Consider the following 16,672-nt stretch of genomic DNA (forward strand, 5'->3'; position numbering starts at 1 on the left):
AAAGCAAAATACTTTGGAATTCTTTTTGATAGCACTCCTGATGTTTCACACACTGATCAAATGTGTGAAGTGATCAGATATGTCCAAATTGAAGATGATAAAGTTGAAATAAAGGAATCATTCTTGGGCTTCTTTCCTATTTCCGGGAAGACTGCTGCTGAACTCGCAGAACAGATCTTGAAACAACTGGATAGTGATGGACTAGATATAAACCTCTGTCGTGGGCAAGGATATGACAACGCTGCAACTATGGCTGGTATTCATGGTGGTGGTCAGGCAAGAATCAAAGAAATTAATCCCAAGTCTTTATTTGTGCCTTGTGCAAATCATTCTCTGAACCTTTGCGGAGTTAACTCTTTTGAAAGTGTTTCTTCATGTGTGACATTTTTTGGAACTTTGGAAAAAATGTACTCATTCTTTTCAGTCTCAACTCATCGATGGGAAGTGCTGCAGAATGTAGGTGTAACAGTAAAAAGACTTTCCCAGACAAGATGACTCCATCTTGTCTGGGAAAGTCTTTTTACTGTTACACCTACATTCTGCAGCACTTCCCATCGATGAGTTGAGACTGAAAAGAATGAGTAAATTTTGAAGCTGTGCGTGCTGTAAAGACACATGTTGACAAGTTAATCTCTACCTTTGAAGTACTGTGTGATCCAAAAGAAAATGCGGATACAAGAGGATCAGCTCAGACTTTGCTCTCTGCTATGTGCAATTTTTCTTTTCTGAGTTATCTTTTTCTCTGGTGTGAGGTTTTAGATGAGGTAAATCAGACACAAAAATACTTGCAAACAGCCGGAATCAGCCTTGAACAATGTACAGTGAAAATGCAAGCTTTAAAACTGTTCCTTGAAGATCAGCGCATAGAAATTGTGGAGAAGGCCATTAACTATGCAACAACAAAATGTAAGGAAATGGACATTGCCATAGAAAAATGAATCAAATTTAAAAGAAGAATGCCTGGAGAAACAACAGAAGATGCTGGACTTACGTTGCCAGAAGAAACCAAAAGGGCTATGTTTGAATGCCTTGATCGTTTTCACCAAGAATTGAAGACTCGTTCTAAAGCAATGGATCAAATAATTTCAGTGTTTGCTATCATTCAGCCATTCTCTCTGATTTTTGCAGAAGAAGAAAAACTTTGTAAGCTTTTACCAAATATATTTTAAATTTATGATGATTTTTCTTCTGAAGAAATTGTAGTGGAAATTTTTCGACTATGGAGACATTTAAAGCTGCTGGAATCAATCTGGAAGAAACAAAGACATGGACAGTATTGCAATTTCTGGAATTTATTGTGAAATGGGATTTTTATGAATCTGTGCCAAACTTATCCTTATGTTTAAAACTTTTCCTAACTATTTGTATATCCGTTGCTTCATGTGAAAGAAACTTTTCAAAATTAAAATTAATAAAAAGTGTTCTTCGATCAACTATGAATGAAGATAGATTGACAAATCTGGCTATCCTGTCCATTCAACAACTCAGCCAGAAACCTTATTACTAAATCAAAAAACAAAAAAATAATAAATAAATCAATAAATCAATAATTAAATTAAATGTGCTCAGTTTTTTTTGGTGTGCTATAGTGTCTCAGAGTTTTGAGAAGCATTTACACACCATTCTTACGTCATTCTCCGAGGACAAGCAGGCTGCTTGTTCTCACTGATGGGTGACGTCCACGGCAGCCCCTCCAATCGGAAACTTCACTAGCAAAGGCCTTTGCTAGCTCTCGCGCGCCCATGCATGCGCGGATGTCTTCCCGCCCGAACCAGCTCGTGTTCGTCAGTCTTCTTTTGTCCGCGCTCGGGACGGCCGTGTTTGGCGCCGTTTTGTGCCCCTCAAGTTGACCCTCGCGCGTCTTCGCGATTTTGCTAAAAAAAAAAAAAAGAGAGACCCTTGGTCTTTGTCCCTTCCCGTGTGTCCAGCTTTGCCCCCGGCGTAAGTTTCCTTTCACTTTCGGGATAGGCCTTTTTGGCCTCGGTACGGGTTTTCTCTCCCTGATTTTTGGTGCCTTTCGTCATCATCACGAATTTTGATTTCGCCGGCGTGATTTTTCCGCCCATGTCATCGAAGTCTCCCAGCGGCTTCCAGAAGTGCACCCAGTGCCCGGGTAATCTCGCTCACTGATAGGCACACTTCGTGTCTTCAGTGTCTGGGGGCTGGGCACCGCCCGCAGGCCTGCAGTCTTTGTGCTCTTTTACAAAAGAGGACTCAGGTAGTGAGATTGGCCCAGTGGAACGTGTTGTTCTCGGGCTCTTTGTCGACAACAGCACAGGACGCATCGAGTGCATCGACGTCAACAGCATTGAAGTCTTCGACCTCGGCATCGACTGCATCGACGGCATCGAGGCTTCGACCCTCTGCATCGTTGGTACTGAGACATCGGAAGGCTGCGTCGACGTCGGTGGTACCGGGACCTCCGCTGTTGCTGATGTCGTCAGACGGTGGTGCTTCGACTGGAGTGCAGGTGAGGGCTGTCCATTCCCCTGCTGGTGGTGGTGAGCCTTCGGGTGGGTCTCCTCCTGCCCTGAGGGCTCCTGCGGTACAGCCCCCCCCCCCCCCCGAGACCGACCTTCTTCGGCCTTGGCCCCGAGGAAGAGACGGTTGGATTCTACGTCCTCCTCGTCGGTACCGGGAAGCTCTGGTGACATGCTTCGTTTGAAGAAATCAAACAAGCATCGACACCGGTCTCCTTCCCGCCTCGGTACCGAGAGCTCTGGGTCGCCGAGGGAGTCGGCACCCAGTAGGCATCGGCACCGGGAGGATCGCTCACCCTCTGTTCAGGAGGTGTCGATGCGCTCCACCTTGGACAGCCCAGAACCGCCTCCACGCCCGGAACAGACTCTGACATCAACACCTGCATCGGCTTCCCAGTCTTTCTTCACAGCCGCTCTGCACGAGAGTCTCTAGGCCGTTCTTCCAGAGATTCTGGGAGAGCTGTTGCGCCCTTCTCTTCCGGTACCGGGGGTGCTTGCGCCTCCGGTACCGTCGAGCGAGGCGACGGCTGGCCCTTTGCCCGGGGTGAGGTCTCCGACATCGGTACCGCTTGCGGTACCGGCTGCGGCCGCCTCCCAGGAAGACTCCCCGACGACGTCGGTGGAGGGAGCTTCGCCGGTGCTGGCGAGGGAGTCTACCTCTCGGCGCTCCCACCGTGACCGTGTTTCCACGGAGTCGAGTCGGGCACGGCTTCAGACGCAGGTTCATGAACTTGTGTCTGATACCGATGGTGAGGCCTCGTGGGAGGAGGAGGAGGACATCAGATATTTCTCTGACGAGGAGTCTGATGGCCTTCCTTCTGATCCCACTCCCTCCCCTGAAAGGCAGTTTTCTCCTCCCGAGTCTGTCTTTCGCAACCTTTGTCCGGGAGATGTCTACGGCCATCCCCTTCCCGGTGGTCGTGGAGGATGAGCCCAGGGCTGAGATGTTTGAGCTCTTGGACTATCCTTCTCCACCTAAGGAAGCGTCCACAGTACCCATGCATCATGTCCTAAAAAAGACATTGCTGGCGACCTGGACCAAGCCTCTAACTAATCCCCACATTCCCAAGAAGATCGAATCCCAGTACCGGATCCATGGGGACCCAGAGCTGATGCGCACTCAGTTGCCTCACGACTCTGGTGTGGTGGATCTGGCCCTAAAGAAGGCTAAGAGTTCTAGGGAGCATGCTTCGGCGCCCCCGTGCAAGGACTCTAGAACCTTAGACTCCTTTGGGAGGAAGGCCTACCATTCTTCTATGCTCGTGGCCAAGATTCAGTCCTACCAGCTCTACACGAGCATCCACATGCGGAACAATGTGCGACAGTTGGCGGGCTTGGTGGACAAGCTCCCTTCTGAGCAAGCCAAGCCGTTTCAGGAGGTGGTCAGGCAGCTGAAGGCGTGCAGAAAATTCCTGGCCAGAGGGGTATATGATACCTTTGATGTTGCGTCCATGGCCGCTGCTCAAGGTGTGGTGATGCGCAGACTCTCATGGCTGTGTGCCTCCGACCTGGAGAATACAATCCAGCAGCGGATTGCGGACTCCCCTTGCCGAGCGGACAACATTTTTGGAGAAAAAGTCGAACAGGTGGTAGAACAGCTCCACCAGCGGGATAACGCTTTCGACAAATTCTCCCGCCGGCAGCCTTCAGCATCTACCTCTTCAGGTAGACGTTTTTATGGGGGAAGGAAGACTGTTCCCTACTCTTCTGGTAAGCGTAGGTACAATCCTCCTTCTCGACAGCCTGCGGCCCAGGCTAAGCCCCAGCGCGCTCGCTCTCATCAGCAGCGTGCGCCTCAGCAAGGCCCCGCGGCTCCGCAGCAAAAGCAGGGGGCGAGCTTTTGACTGGCTCCAGCAGAACATAGCCGATGTCAAGGTGTCCGTGCCGGGCGATCTGCCGGTCGGAGGGAGGTTGAAAGTTTTTCACCAAAGGTGGCCTCTCATAACCTCCGACCAGTGGGTTCTCCAAATAGTCCGGCAAGGATACACCCTCAATTTGGCCTTGAAGCCTCCAAATTGCCCACCAGGAGCTCAGTCCTTCAGCTTCCAGCACAAGCAGGTACTTGCAGAGGAACTCTCGGCCCTTCTCAGCGCCAATGCGGTCGAGCCCGTGCCACCCGGGCAAGAAGGGCTGGGATTCTATTCCAGGTACTTCCTTGTGGAAAAGAAAACAGGGGGGATGCGTCCCATCCTAGACCTAAGGGCCATGAACAAATATCTGGTCAAGGAAAAGTTCAGGATGCTTTCCCTGGGCACCCTTCTCCCCATGATTCAGCAAAACGATTGGCTATGCTCTCTGGACTTAAAGGATGCTTATACACACATCCTGATACTGCCAGCTCACAGACAGTATCTTCGATTTCGTCTGGGATCACGTCACTTCCAGTACTGTGTACTACCCTTTGGGCTCGCCTCTGCGCCCAGAGTGTTCACGAAGTGCCTAGCTGTTGTAGCAGCAGCGCTTTGCAGGCTCAGAGTGCACGTGTTCCCTTATCTCGACGATTGGCTGGTGAAGAACACTTCCGAGGCAGGAGCTCTACAGTCCATGCAGATGACTATTCGACTCCTGGAGCTACTAGGGTTTGTAATAAATTACCCAAAGTCCCACCTTCTCCCAGTACAGAGACTCAAATTCATAGGAGCTCTGCTGGATTCTCGGACAGCTCGTGCCTATCTCCCGGAGACGAGGGCCAACAATCTGCTGTCCCTCGTCTCCCGGGTACGAGCGTCCCAGCAGATCACAGCTCGGCAGATGTTGAGATTGCTTGGCCACATGGCCTCCACAGTCCATGTGACTCCCATGGCTCGTCTTCACATGCGATCTGCTCAATGGACCCTAGCTTCCCAGTGGTTTCAGGCTGCTGGGGATCTAGAGGACGTGATCCACCTGTCCACGAGTTTTCTCAAATCCCTGTACTGGTGGACGATTTGGGCTAATTTGACTCTGGGACGCCCCTTCCAAATTCCTCAGCCACAAAAGGTGCTGACTACGGATGCATCTCTCCTGGGGTGGGGAGCTCATGTCGATGGACTTCACACCCAAGGAAGCTGGTCCCTCCAGGAACGCAATCTACAGATCAATCTCCTGGAGTTACGAGCGGTCTGGAACGCTCTGAAGGGTTTCAGAGATCGGCTGTCCCATCAAATTATCCAAATTCAGACAGACAACCAGGTTGCCATGTATTACATCAACAAGCAGGGAGGCACCGGATCTCGCCCCCTGTGTCAGGAAGCCGTCAGCATGTGGCTCTGGGCTCGCCGTCACGGCATGGTGCTCCAAGCCACTTATCTGGCAGGCGTAAACAACAGTCTGGCCGACAGGTTGAGCAGGATTATGCAACCTCACGAGTGGTCGCTCAATTCCAGAGTAATGCGCAAGATCTTCCAAGTGTAGGGCACCCCCGTGGTAGATCTCTTCGCATCTCGAGCCAACCACAAGGTCCCTCAGTTCTGTTCCAGACTTCAGGCCCATGGTCGACTGGCATCGGATGCCTTCCTCCTGGATTGGGGGGAAGGTCTGCTGTATGCTTATCCTCCCATACCTCTGGTGGGGAAGACTTTGTTGAAACTCAAACAAGACCGGGGCACCATGATTCTGATTGCTCCCTTTTGGCCGCGTCAGATCTGGTTCCCTCTTCTTCTGGAGTTGTCCTCCGAAGAACTGTGGAGATTGGAGTGTTTTCCGACCCTCATCACACAGGACGAAGGGGCGCTTCTGCATCCCAACCTCCAGTCTCTGGCTCTCACGGCCTGGATGTTGAGAGCGTAGACTTTGCCTCTTTGGGTCTGTCCGAGGGTGTCTCCCGTGTCTTGCTTGCTTCCAGAAAAGATTCCACTAAGAGGAGTTACTTCTTTTTATGGAGGAGGTTTGCCATCTGGTGTGACAGCAAGGCCTTAGATCCTCGCTCTTGTCCTATACAGACCCTGCTTGACTACCTTCTGCACTTGTCTGAGTCTGGTCTCAAGACCAACTCTGTAAGGGTTCACCTTAGCGCAATCAGTGCATACCATTACTGTGTGGAAGGTAAGCCGATCTCAGGACAGCCTTTAGTTGTTCGCTTCATGAGAGGTTTGCTTTTGTCAAAGCCCCCCGTCAAACCTCCTACAGTGTCATGGGATCTCAATGTCGTTCTCACCCAGCTGATGAAACCTCCTTTTGAGCCACTGAACTCCTGCCATCTGAAGTACTTGACCTGGAAGGTCATTTTCTTGGTGGCAGTTACTTCAGCTCGTAGAGTCAGTGAGCTTCAGGCCCTGGTAGCCCAGGCCCCTTACACCAAATTTCATCATAATAGAGTAGTCCTCCGCACTCACCCTAAGTTCTTGCTGAAGGTAGTGTCGGAGTTCCATTTGAACCAGTCAGTTGTCTTGCCAACATTTTTTCCCCGTCCTCATTCCTGCCCTGCTGAACGTCAGCTGCACACATTGGACTGCAAAATAGCATTGGCCTTCTATCTGGAGCAGACACAGCCCAACAGACAGTCCGCCCAATTGTTTGTTTCTTTTGATCCCAACAGGAGGGGAGTGGCTGTGGGGAAATGCACCATATCCAATTGGCTAGCAGATTGCATTTCCTTCACTTACGCCCAGGCTGGGCTGGCTCTTGAGGGTCATGTCACGGCTCACAATGTCAGAGCCATGGCTGCGTCAGTGGCCCACTTGAAGTCAGCCACTATTGAAGAGATCTGCAAAGCTGCGACGTGGTCATCTGTCCACACATTCACATCTCATTACTGCCTGCAGCAGGATACCCGACGCGACAGTCGGTTCGGGCAGTCAGTGCTTCAGAATCTGTTCGGGGTTTAGAATCCAACTCCACCCCCCTAGGCCCATGTTTTATTCTGTTCCAGGCTATACTCTCTGTTAGTTGGATAAGTTTTTAGGTCAATCTCAGTTATGTCCTCGCCGTTGCGAGGCCCAATTGACCATGTTTGTTGTTTTGAGTGAGCCTGGGGGCTAGGGATACCCCATCAGTGAGAACAAGCAGCCTGCTTGTCCTCTGAGAAAGCGAATGCTACATACCTGTAGAAGGTATTCTCCGAGGACAGCAGGCTGATTGTTCTCAAAAACCCGCCCGCCTCCCCTTTGGAGTTGTGTCTTCCCTTGTCTTTGTCTTGCTACTTACGGGACTGACGAACACGATCCGGTTCGGGCGGGAAGACGGCCGCGCATGCGCGGTGCGATTGGGCGCGCGAGAACTAGCAAAGGCCTTTGCTAGTGAAGTTTCCGATTGGAGGGGCTGCCATGGACGTCACCCATCAGTGAGAACAATCAGCCTGCTGTCCTCGGAGAATACCTTATACAGGTATGTAGCATTCGCTTCGCACGTCCTACCACCAGCCAAATATTAATGTTAAAAAATATCAAAAAACTTTTTTCATTAAAGATGAAAACAGCTGTTAGATATTTAAAGTTACTTAGCTTGGGTGCTGGTGCGAGCAAAATTGTAAATGTTCATAGAATATCTTCTCAAAACCGCACCCCAGTCATCTTATCCTGTCCATTGAACATGAATATGCAAAGAAGATAAATTTTGATGAAGTAATTGACAAATTTGCAGAAGTTAAGGCTCGAAAACAAACTATAATTTTGTTCTTCTTCATTACTGCAACACACCAATTTGTAGGTTTTCCACATCTTTTTTCAAAAAATACATTACTGTAATTAAAAAGTATTAATCCTTCACTTTTTCCCTTTTTTGTATTGTAATATTTATTTTGTTTGTTTTTACTGGCGTGATGATTATGTCTTCAAGTTTCAATAAAAGAAAATGTTCATGTTCACTGTCTGTTTCTTTTCTGACCATTTATCTCATTTCATGATTATTGCTAAAAATAATTTTTTCATGGGAGGGGGGGGGGGGGTGTTAAAAAAAGGTCCGCCCCGAGTGTCAAGTATGCTAGCTACGCCACTGACTGTAACACAAGCTAATGAAATCACGGAGCCCAATACCCCACATCCACCACAATGCAATGCTGATGTGACCCTGTAGTGCACCCGAGAGCCACATATGACCCAGGGAAAGGCTGTGAGAGGACCAAACACATTCTGCTATCATGGAGGTGGGTACGGCATTTGAGGCTGGCATACAGGCTGGGAAAAAAGTTTTTAAAGTGGGGGTTTTTTTGGTGGGAGGGGGTTAGTGACCACTGGGGGAGTCCAGGGAGGTCATCCCCGATTCCCTCCAGTGGGCAGTTGGGGCACTTTTTTGGGACTTGTTCGTGAAAAAAAAGGGTCCAAAAAAAGTGACCCAAAATCGCAGTAAAAACGCCTTTTTTTTCGATTATCAGCTACAGACACCCATCTCTCCTCGGCTGATAACCACGCCCCAGTCCCGCCTCTGACACGCCCCCGTCAACTTTATTCATTTCCGCGACGGAGTGCAGTTGGAAACGCCCAAAATCGGCTTTCGATTATACTTGGGCGCCTTTGTGAGAAAAACGCCCATCTCCCGATTTGGGTTGAAATATAGGCGTTTTTCTCTCTCGATTATAAGCTGGATAGTGTCATACAAGTAATTTAAAAGTTTCATTTTAGTTAAAAGGGCCCTGTTTACTAAGGGGCCCTTTTACAAAGGCACGCTGAAAAATGGCCTGCAGTAGTGTAGATGCGTGTTTTGGACATGCAGAATCATTTTTCAGCGCACCTGTAAAAAAATGCCTTTTTAACATTTTTTCCGAAAATGGATGTGCAGCAAAATGGAAATTGCCGCATGTCCATTTTGGGTCTGAGACCTTACCGCCAATCATTGATGTAGCGGTAAAGTCTCACACAGTAACCTGGTTTTAATAACCTACGCGCATCAAATGCCACTTGGCGTGCGTCCAATACACGTGTCCAAGAATAGAAATTATTTTTCAGACGCGTATATTGGACGTGTCAAAAATGAAATTATTGCAAGAGTCACGTGGTAACTCCATTTTGGTGCACATTGGGCACACGTTGGGCACACGTAGACGCTTACGCGGCTTAGCAAAAGGGCCCCCAAGTCTCGCTGTAGGCACGCTAACTTTTTAGCACGTTCTAATGCTAGACACCCATATATTACTGGGTGTCTCTCTAGCATTAGCGCATGCTTAAAAAGTGCACCTACAGTGTGGCTTAGTAAACAGGACTCTAAGGACCCCTTTTACCAAGCTGTGGCAAAAAGGTGCCTGAGCTGGCATTGGTGCATGTTTTTGATGCGTGCCAAGGCCTCCTTTTACCACAACGGGTAAAAGATTGGTCTTTTCTTCAGGAAGTGGACGCACAGCAAGTGTCGCCCAGCTTTTTTGGGATGGCATTAAGGGCTCCCACACTAACCCGGTGGCAACCGGGCAGCGTACAGTAGGGCCCGATTACCGCCAGGTACACACTGGTGCTACAAAAATTAAAATACTTTTGTAGCACCAGATATGACGGTGCGCTGGAGTTGGGAACTACTGCCGGGCTGCTGCAGTAGTCCGGCGGTACTTCCTTTTTAGCGAGCAGTAAGCCCACGGGCTTACCGCCACTTTGTAAAAGGGCACCTAAGTGTCTTTTAACAGGATCAGGACAGTAATTGCAATGACCTGTCAGTATCTGACCTTGCTCTCTTTCTACCCTAGGGAAGCAAATGATAGAGACATATTTTGACTTTCGGCTGTACCGCCTCTGGAAGACTCGGCAGCACTCCAGGCTTCTGGACTATGATGACATCTTGTGAGCCTTGAAAGAACCCTCATGAGTAGAAGGGGAAGCAATTACTTCACACTGTCTTAGAAAAAAGGTCTTGATGAGAAGACTTAATTTTTTGAGGCTAGCCTATTGTGCAGCCCAAAAGATAAGGCAATGGAAGAGAGGATGAACGGGGCTGTAAAGCCATTGAGAATGTGTGCCATAAGATGTTTCTGTGGAAACAGGGACTGAAGGGGGAAAATGTCTTGAGCCTCTGAAGCCTTCAAGAAGAGGTTGGTCAGGGAGGTAGTTTAGTGGCATGAAGACAGAAATTCCTTGCAAGACGGAGTTCAATTTGAGGTCCCCGTAAGACATTTAACTCAGGTTTTCAAAGAAACTTGAAAAATGAATCCTTGCACTAATATACAATGCTGTCCTTTACTGCCAAGGTGACTTTTCTGCTGAATCCAGGTGACTTCCATCCATCTATTTGCTGTGCAAAGGATAAAACTGAAACAAAGTACAGACCATAGTTACCATGGTTCTGCAAGGTTGGATAGAGGACTTACAAAAACAAATCTAAATGTGAATACATTTAAATATTATCATGGTGGGGTAAATGGTTTTCTAAGGAAGTTCATAGGAAATAAATGTAATTTTTATACATAGAACTATCATATATAATTAGTAAAGGAAAAAATAAATAGAATGAACAGGTTTGTCAGTAGCCAATAGCTGAGATAGAACTAATCAGAAAGGATCCTGACAGTAGGATAGATAATATATAGTGGTATATAATCACCATCAACATTGGTTTTCATGTTAACCGGGGAATATGCATGTTTGACTAAGCAACTCTAGACTTGTAATGATTTTTCAGAGTAGCTGTGTGCTCTACATGTACTTACTCTTAGAAAATGTATATTGTGCTCACTTGGTTATCCCTGCCCCTGAACAGGCTACTCTGTTAAACTGCATTTGTTGCAAGCAAAACCACATGTTTTGCTGGATGATAGAGTGATGCCAATGCATATGACTGTGTGAGATCTTGGTAGATTTCAATAAGCTGTATGCTGTGCTATGTACTAGAGGTCTATAGTCTGCAGAATGTCATGCTCCCATTAACGTATAGCCTTGTTTTTCGGGAGAATGATCCCTTCTAGTGTTGTAGAAGTAAATCATTTGGCAGTATAGCTGATCTTTAGAAATTTGAATGGTTCTTATGAAATTTTTTTTGGAGCTATGAGTAGCTGCATGCTAAATCTTTCAAGTGATAAGTTTGAGTTTTGACCTATGGGCCGTGGAATTTCACCACTGAAAGTCTCAGACTTTCTGAATGATTAAGATATTATTTTGTTTTTGCCAAGCCTGCTTAGGACTTTTTGGGTTGTGCATAGCTCTTGTTTTTAGCCACCCATGATATTTGTAATCCATATAGCTATGGTGCATAAGCTAGGATATTCATAATATCTAGTGAGTCCCTAGCCTTCTACTGTTGTACTACTTTCATACCTACACGAGCTCCACATAAATCAATGATCCTGTTTAGAAGGGAATTCCCATCTTTTGTGTTTCATAAAATTGAAGCCCAGCTTATTTCAAGGTGTGTTTAAAGTATAATTTTCATCTCCTAATATCTTATTTCAAGTAGTGAAGACTAATTTGGGAGAATATTCCCCTAGATTCTGGAGAAAATGAGGTGGGAGAATGTACAAGAGGACCCTGCCAGCCCTCGCTGACCACGGTGGTTACCACTGACCTCAGTTGGGGGAACAGGGACAGCACACTGCCCTACCAGTCTACCCCCCACCACCAAAACGAGGAACACCTACGCCCAGGTCGCAGCTCCTGTTCACTCAACTTCCAGACCTGCACCTTTCAGCTTGTTCCAGTCCATCTGCTCCAGCTCGTTCTAGTCCACCTGATCCAGCTTGTTCCAGATTGTTCCAGCCCTGCTGCTCAGCTCTCCTCTGCTCCAGCTTGTTCCAGTCCATCTGCTCCAGCTTGTCCCAGTCTGCCTGATCCAGCTTGTTCCAGCCTGCTCCAGTCCTGCTGCTCAGCTCTCCTCTGCTCCAGCTTGTTCCAGTCCATCTGCTCCAGCTTGCCCCAGTCCTGCTGCTCAGCTCTCCTCTGCTCCAGCCTGTTCCAATCCATCTGCTCCAGCTTGTCCCAGTCCGCCTGACCCAGCTTGTTCCAGTCCTGCTGCTCAGCACTCCTCTGCTCCAGCTTGTTCCAGTCCGCCTGATCCAGCTTGTTCCAATCCGTCTGTTCCAGCTTGTCCCAGTTCTGCTGCTCCACTCTCTTCTGCTCCAAATTATTCCAGCTTGTTCCAGTCCTGCCGCTGAGCTCTCCACTGCTCAGCTGTCCTCTGCTCCAGCTTGTTCCAGTCGCATCGCATCAGCCCCAACCGACCTGCCTGCTTGTCTGCCCATCAACTTGCCTGCTTGTCAGCCCATCAACTACCTGCCTTCAAGCCCTGCCTACCCGCCAGCCCTTCTATTCCTAGTTGTTGCCTGCTGTTCCAGTTTTAAGCCTCCAGTCCTACTTTCCTGTTCTATCTGTTGCTTAACACCTCAGTCACTACATATGCACCTGTAAACACTCAGTCACTACTCATGGTCCCTATACACATTCTTTTCCTTGCCCTGTCCCTTCCTAATCTTTTTCCCCTCCCCCTACCGCTGTCTACCGCAGAAACTCACTGCCCATCTATGTCCTCTCCCGTCCTGCTCACTACTACAATACCCTACCCACCCCTGTCCTCACCATCTCTCCTATCCCCCTCTGATCTTCTCTTATCTCCCTCCACCGTCCTAGCTCTCAACCTTCAACACTTCCTTCCTGCCATTAACCCATCCCCATTCCTCCTAAGCGCATCCCGTCTTCGTCGCCCTACCTCCCCCACCCTCCTCCGCACTCTCTTGCTCCTTCTCCTGCTATCCGCGGGAGACATCAATCCCAATCCAGGTCCCCCACACTTGTCCTCGTCCACCTCACCATCTCTCCTATCCCCCTCCTCCTATCCATGCAAACGATTCTGGGATGTCTCCAATCTCATCTCTATTCCCCTCCTCCCTCCCCTTCTCGTGTGCCCTGTGGAATGCCCGCTCAGTCTGCAACAAACTTTCCTTCACCCATGATCTCTTCATCTCCCCTTCAACTGCTCGCCCTAACTGAAACCTGGCTTACCCCCGACGACTCTGCCTCAGTCGCGGCCCTGTGCCATGGAGATTATCTTTTCTCCCACACTCCCCGCCCAATTGGCCGTGGAGGAGGAGTCGGGTTTCTACTTTCGCCCTCCTGTAGTTATCAACCCCTCCACCTATCGCAGTCTCACTGCTTCTCATCCTTTGAAGTTCACTCCATCCGTCTATTCTAACCGCTGCCACTCAGAGTTGCAGTCATTTACTGCCCCCCTGATAAGTCCCTCCCTTCCTTTCTTACCGACTTCGATGCCTGGCTCTCCGTTTTTCTTGAACCCTCATCTCCGTCCCTCATTCTTGGAGACTTTAAAATACACGCTGATGACCCATCCGACTCTTACGCTTCTCAGTTCCTCACTCTGACATCCTCCTTCAACCTCCAGCTGAGCTCCACCACCCCTACTCACCAAACTGGCCATTGTCTTGACCTCGTCCTCTCCTGTACCTGCTCACCCTCCAATTTCTGCGCCTCTGCTCTTCCTTTCTCAGATCATCACCTGATCACCTTCACACTTCATCACCCTCCCCCTCACTCCCGCCCAACACTAACCACTACTTTCAGGAATCTCCAGGCTGTCGACCCTCCCACCTTATCCTCTAGATAAGTACATAAGTAATGCCACACTGGGAAAAGACCAAGGGTCCATCGAGCCCAGCATCCTATCCACGACAGCGGCCAATCCAGGCCAAGGGCACCTGGCAAGCTTCCCAAACGTACAAACATTCTATACATGCTATTCCCGGAGTTGTGGATTTTTCCCAAGTCCATTTAGTAGCGGTTTATGGATTTGTCCTTCAGGAAACTGTCTAACCCCTTTTTAAACTCTGCCAAGCTAACCGCCTTCACCACGTTCTCCGGCAATGAATTCCAGAGTTTAATTACGCGTTTGGTGAAGAAAAAGTTCTCCGATTTGTTTTCAATTTACTACACTGTAGTTTCATTGCATGCCCCCTAGTCCTAGTATTTTTGGAAAGCGTGAACAGACGCTTCACATCCACCTGTTCCACTCCACTCATTATTTTATATACCTCTATCATGTCTCCTCTCAGCCGTCTCTTCTCCAAGCTGAAAAGCCCTAGCCTCCATAGTCTTTCTTCATAGGGAAGGAGGCTAGAGGAAACTGCCCACCTTCTTTCCTCCTCGAAATGCACCACCTGTTCCTCTGATCCCATCCCCACCAACTTACTAAACACCATCTCTCCTACTGTCACCCCCCCCCCCCCCCATCTGTCATATCCTCAACCTCTCTCTCTCCACTGCAACCATCCCTGACACCTTCAAGCATGTTGTAGTCACACCACTTCTCAAAAAACCATCACTAGACCCTACCTGTCCTTCCAACTACCGCCCCATCTCCCTCCTACCCTTCCTCTCCAAGATACTTGAACACGCCGTTCACAGCCGCTGCCTTGATTTTCTCTCCTCTCATGCCATCCTTGATCCGCTTCAATCAGGTTTTTGCCCTCTACACTCGACAGAAACAGCACTCACTAAAGTCTGTAATGACCTGTTTCTTGCCAAATCCAAAGGTCACTACTCCATCCTCATCCTCCTTGACCTATCTGCCGCTTTTGACACTGTGTCAATCATGATTTACTTCTTGCTGCACTATCCTCATTTGGGTTCCAGGGTTCTGTCCTCTCCTGGTTCTCCTCTTATCTCTCTCACCGTACCTTCAGAGTACATTCTCATGGATCTTCCTCCAACCCCATCCCGCTCTCTGTTGGAGTTCCTCAGGAATCTGTCCTTGGACTCCTTCTTTTTTTCAATCTACACCTCTTCCCTGGACTCGTTGATCTCATCTCATGGTTTCCAATATCATCTTTATGCTGACGACACCCAGCTTTATCTCTCCACACCAGACATCACTGCGGAAACCCAGGCCACGGTATCGGCCTGCTTATCCAACATTGCTGCCTGGATGTCCAACCGCCACCTGAAACTGAACATGGCCAAGACCGAGCTCATTGTCTTTCCACCCAAACCCACTTCTCCTCTCCCTCCACTCTCTATTTCAGTCGACAACACCCTCATCCTCCCCGTCCCATCTGCCCGCAACCTCGGAGTCATCTTCGACTCCTCCCTCTCCTTCTCTGCCCATATCCAGCAGACAGCCAAAACCTGTCGCTTCTTTCTCTATAACATCAGCAAAATTCGTCCCTTCCTCTCCGAGCACACCACCCAAACTCTCATCCACTCTCTCATCACCTCTCGCCTTGACTTCTGCAACCTACTCTTCACTGGCCTCCCACTTAACCATCTATCCCCCGTTCAATCCGTTCAGAACTCTGCTGCCCGTCTTATCTTCCACCTAGACCGATTTGCTCATATCACTCCTCTCCTCAAGTCACTTCACTGGCTTCCGATCAGGTACCGCATACAGTTCGAGCTTCTCCTACTAACCTACAAATGCACTCAATCTGCAGCCCCTCATTACCTCTCTACCCTCATCTCCCCTTACGCTCCTACCCGTAACCTCCGCTCACAGGACAAATCCCTCCTCTCAGTAACCTTCTCCACCACTGCCAACTCCAGGCTCCGCCCTTTCTGCCTCGCCTCACCCTATGCTTGGAATAAACTCCTTGAGCCCATACGCCAAGCCCCCTCCCTACCCATCTTCAAATCCTTGCTCAAAGCCCACCTCTTCAATGTTGCTTTCGGCACCTAACCATTGTACCTCTATCCAGGAAATCTAGCCTGCCCCAATTTGACTGACTGCACTTTTGTCCTTTAGATTGTAAGCTCCTTTGAGCAGGGACTGTCCTTCTTTGTTAAATTATACAGCGCTGTGTAACCCTGGTAGCGCTTTAGAAATGTTAAATAGTAATAGTAGTAGTAGAATAACCAGGATGTCGCACGAGAATATTTTTAATCCTATCCTGGGTTTCATGTCTTAATTAAGCTACAGTAAATTCTGGCACAGCACCAATAATTAGATAGAATTGAAAGGACTAATGGTCTTCATTCCATATCATTTTGCTTAGGGCATTGTCCAGGTATCTTTGAAGTAGCTGTAGTGCATTGGTTGTGATTCTGTTCCCTGGTCAAGTACATTGTTCATTTATTGTTTGGATAAAGCACCTAAAACCTGCTGCTCACCAGATTAGCCCTGTCCTCTCTACTGGTTTTAAGCAGCAAAATTAGATTCTGCTTTCTTTTAATCTTTTAAGAATGTAACTGGAGATACTCCTTGCAGCTCCTCTTTTAGGCTAAGAAGTTGCTGTCACCAATACAGTAAAAGGAAGGATGCCAAAAGGTGTCCACTAAGTTGAAAATGACTGTAGCACATACAATACCAATTAAATGATATAGCTTGCAATGCAAAAAAATATTTGCCTGCTGAAAAAATGTTTG

At 48.4% G+C, this 16,672-nt stretch overlaps 1 protein-coding gene across 1 annotated transcript in view; it reads left to right on the forward strand.

The window, feature by feature from the left end:
* Nucleotides 1-11,727, forward strand: part of NSMF (NMDA receptor synaptonuclear signaling and neuronal migration factor) — a 742,397-nt gene extending 730,670 nt beyond the window's left edge. Inside the window, exon 15 of the mRNA XM_030206612.1 lies at nucleotides 10,066-11,727. Within this exon, the coding sequence (XP_030062472.1) occupies nucleotides 10,066-10,163 (98 nt within the window). The 3' untranslated portion in view covers nucleotides 10,164-11,727. The remainder of the gene's footprint in view (nucleotides 1-10,065) is intronic.
* The last annotated feature ends 4,945 nt before the right edge of the window (nucleotides 11,728-16,672 follow it).

The sequence above is a fragment of the Microcaecilia unicolor genome, chromosome 6 (assembly GCF_901765095.1).
Source record: "Microcaecilia unicolor chromosome 6, aMicUni1.1, whole genome shotgun sequence".
In the NCBI taxonomy this organism is placed as follows: Eukaryota; Metazoa; Chordata; class Amphibia; order Gymnophiona; family Siphonopidae; genus Microcaecilia; species Microcaecilia unicolor.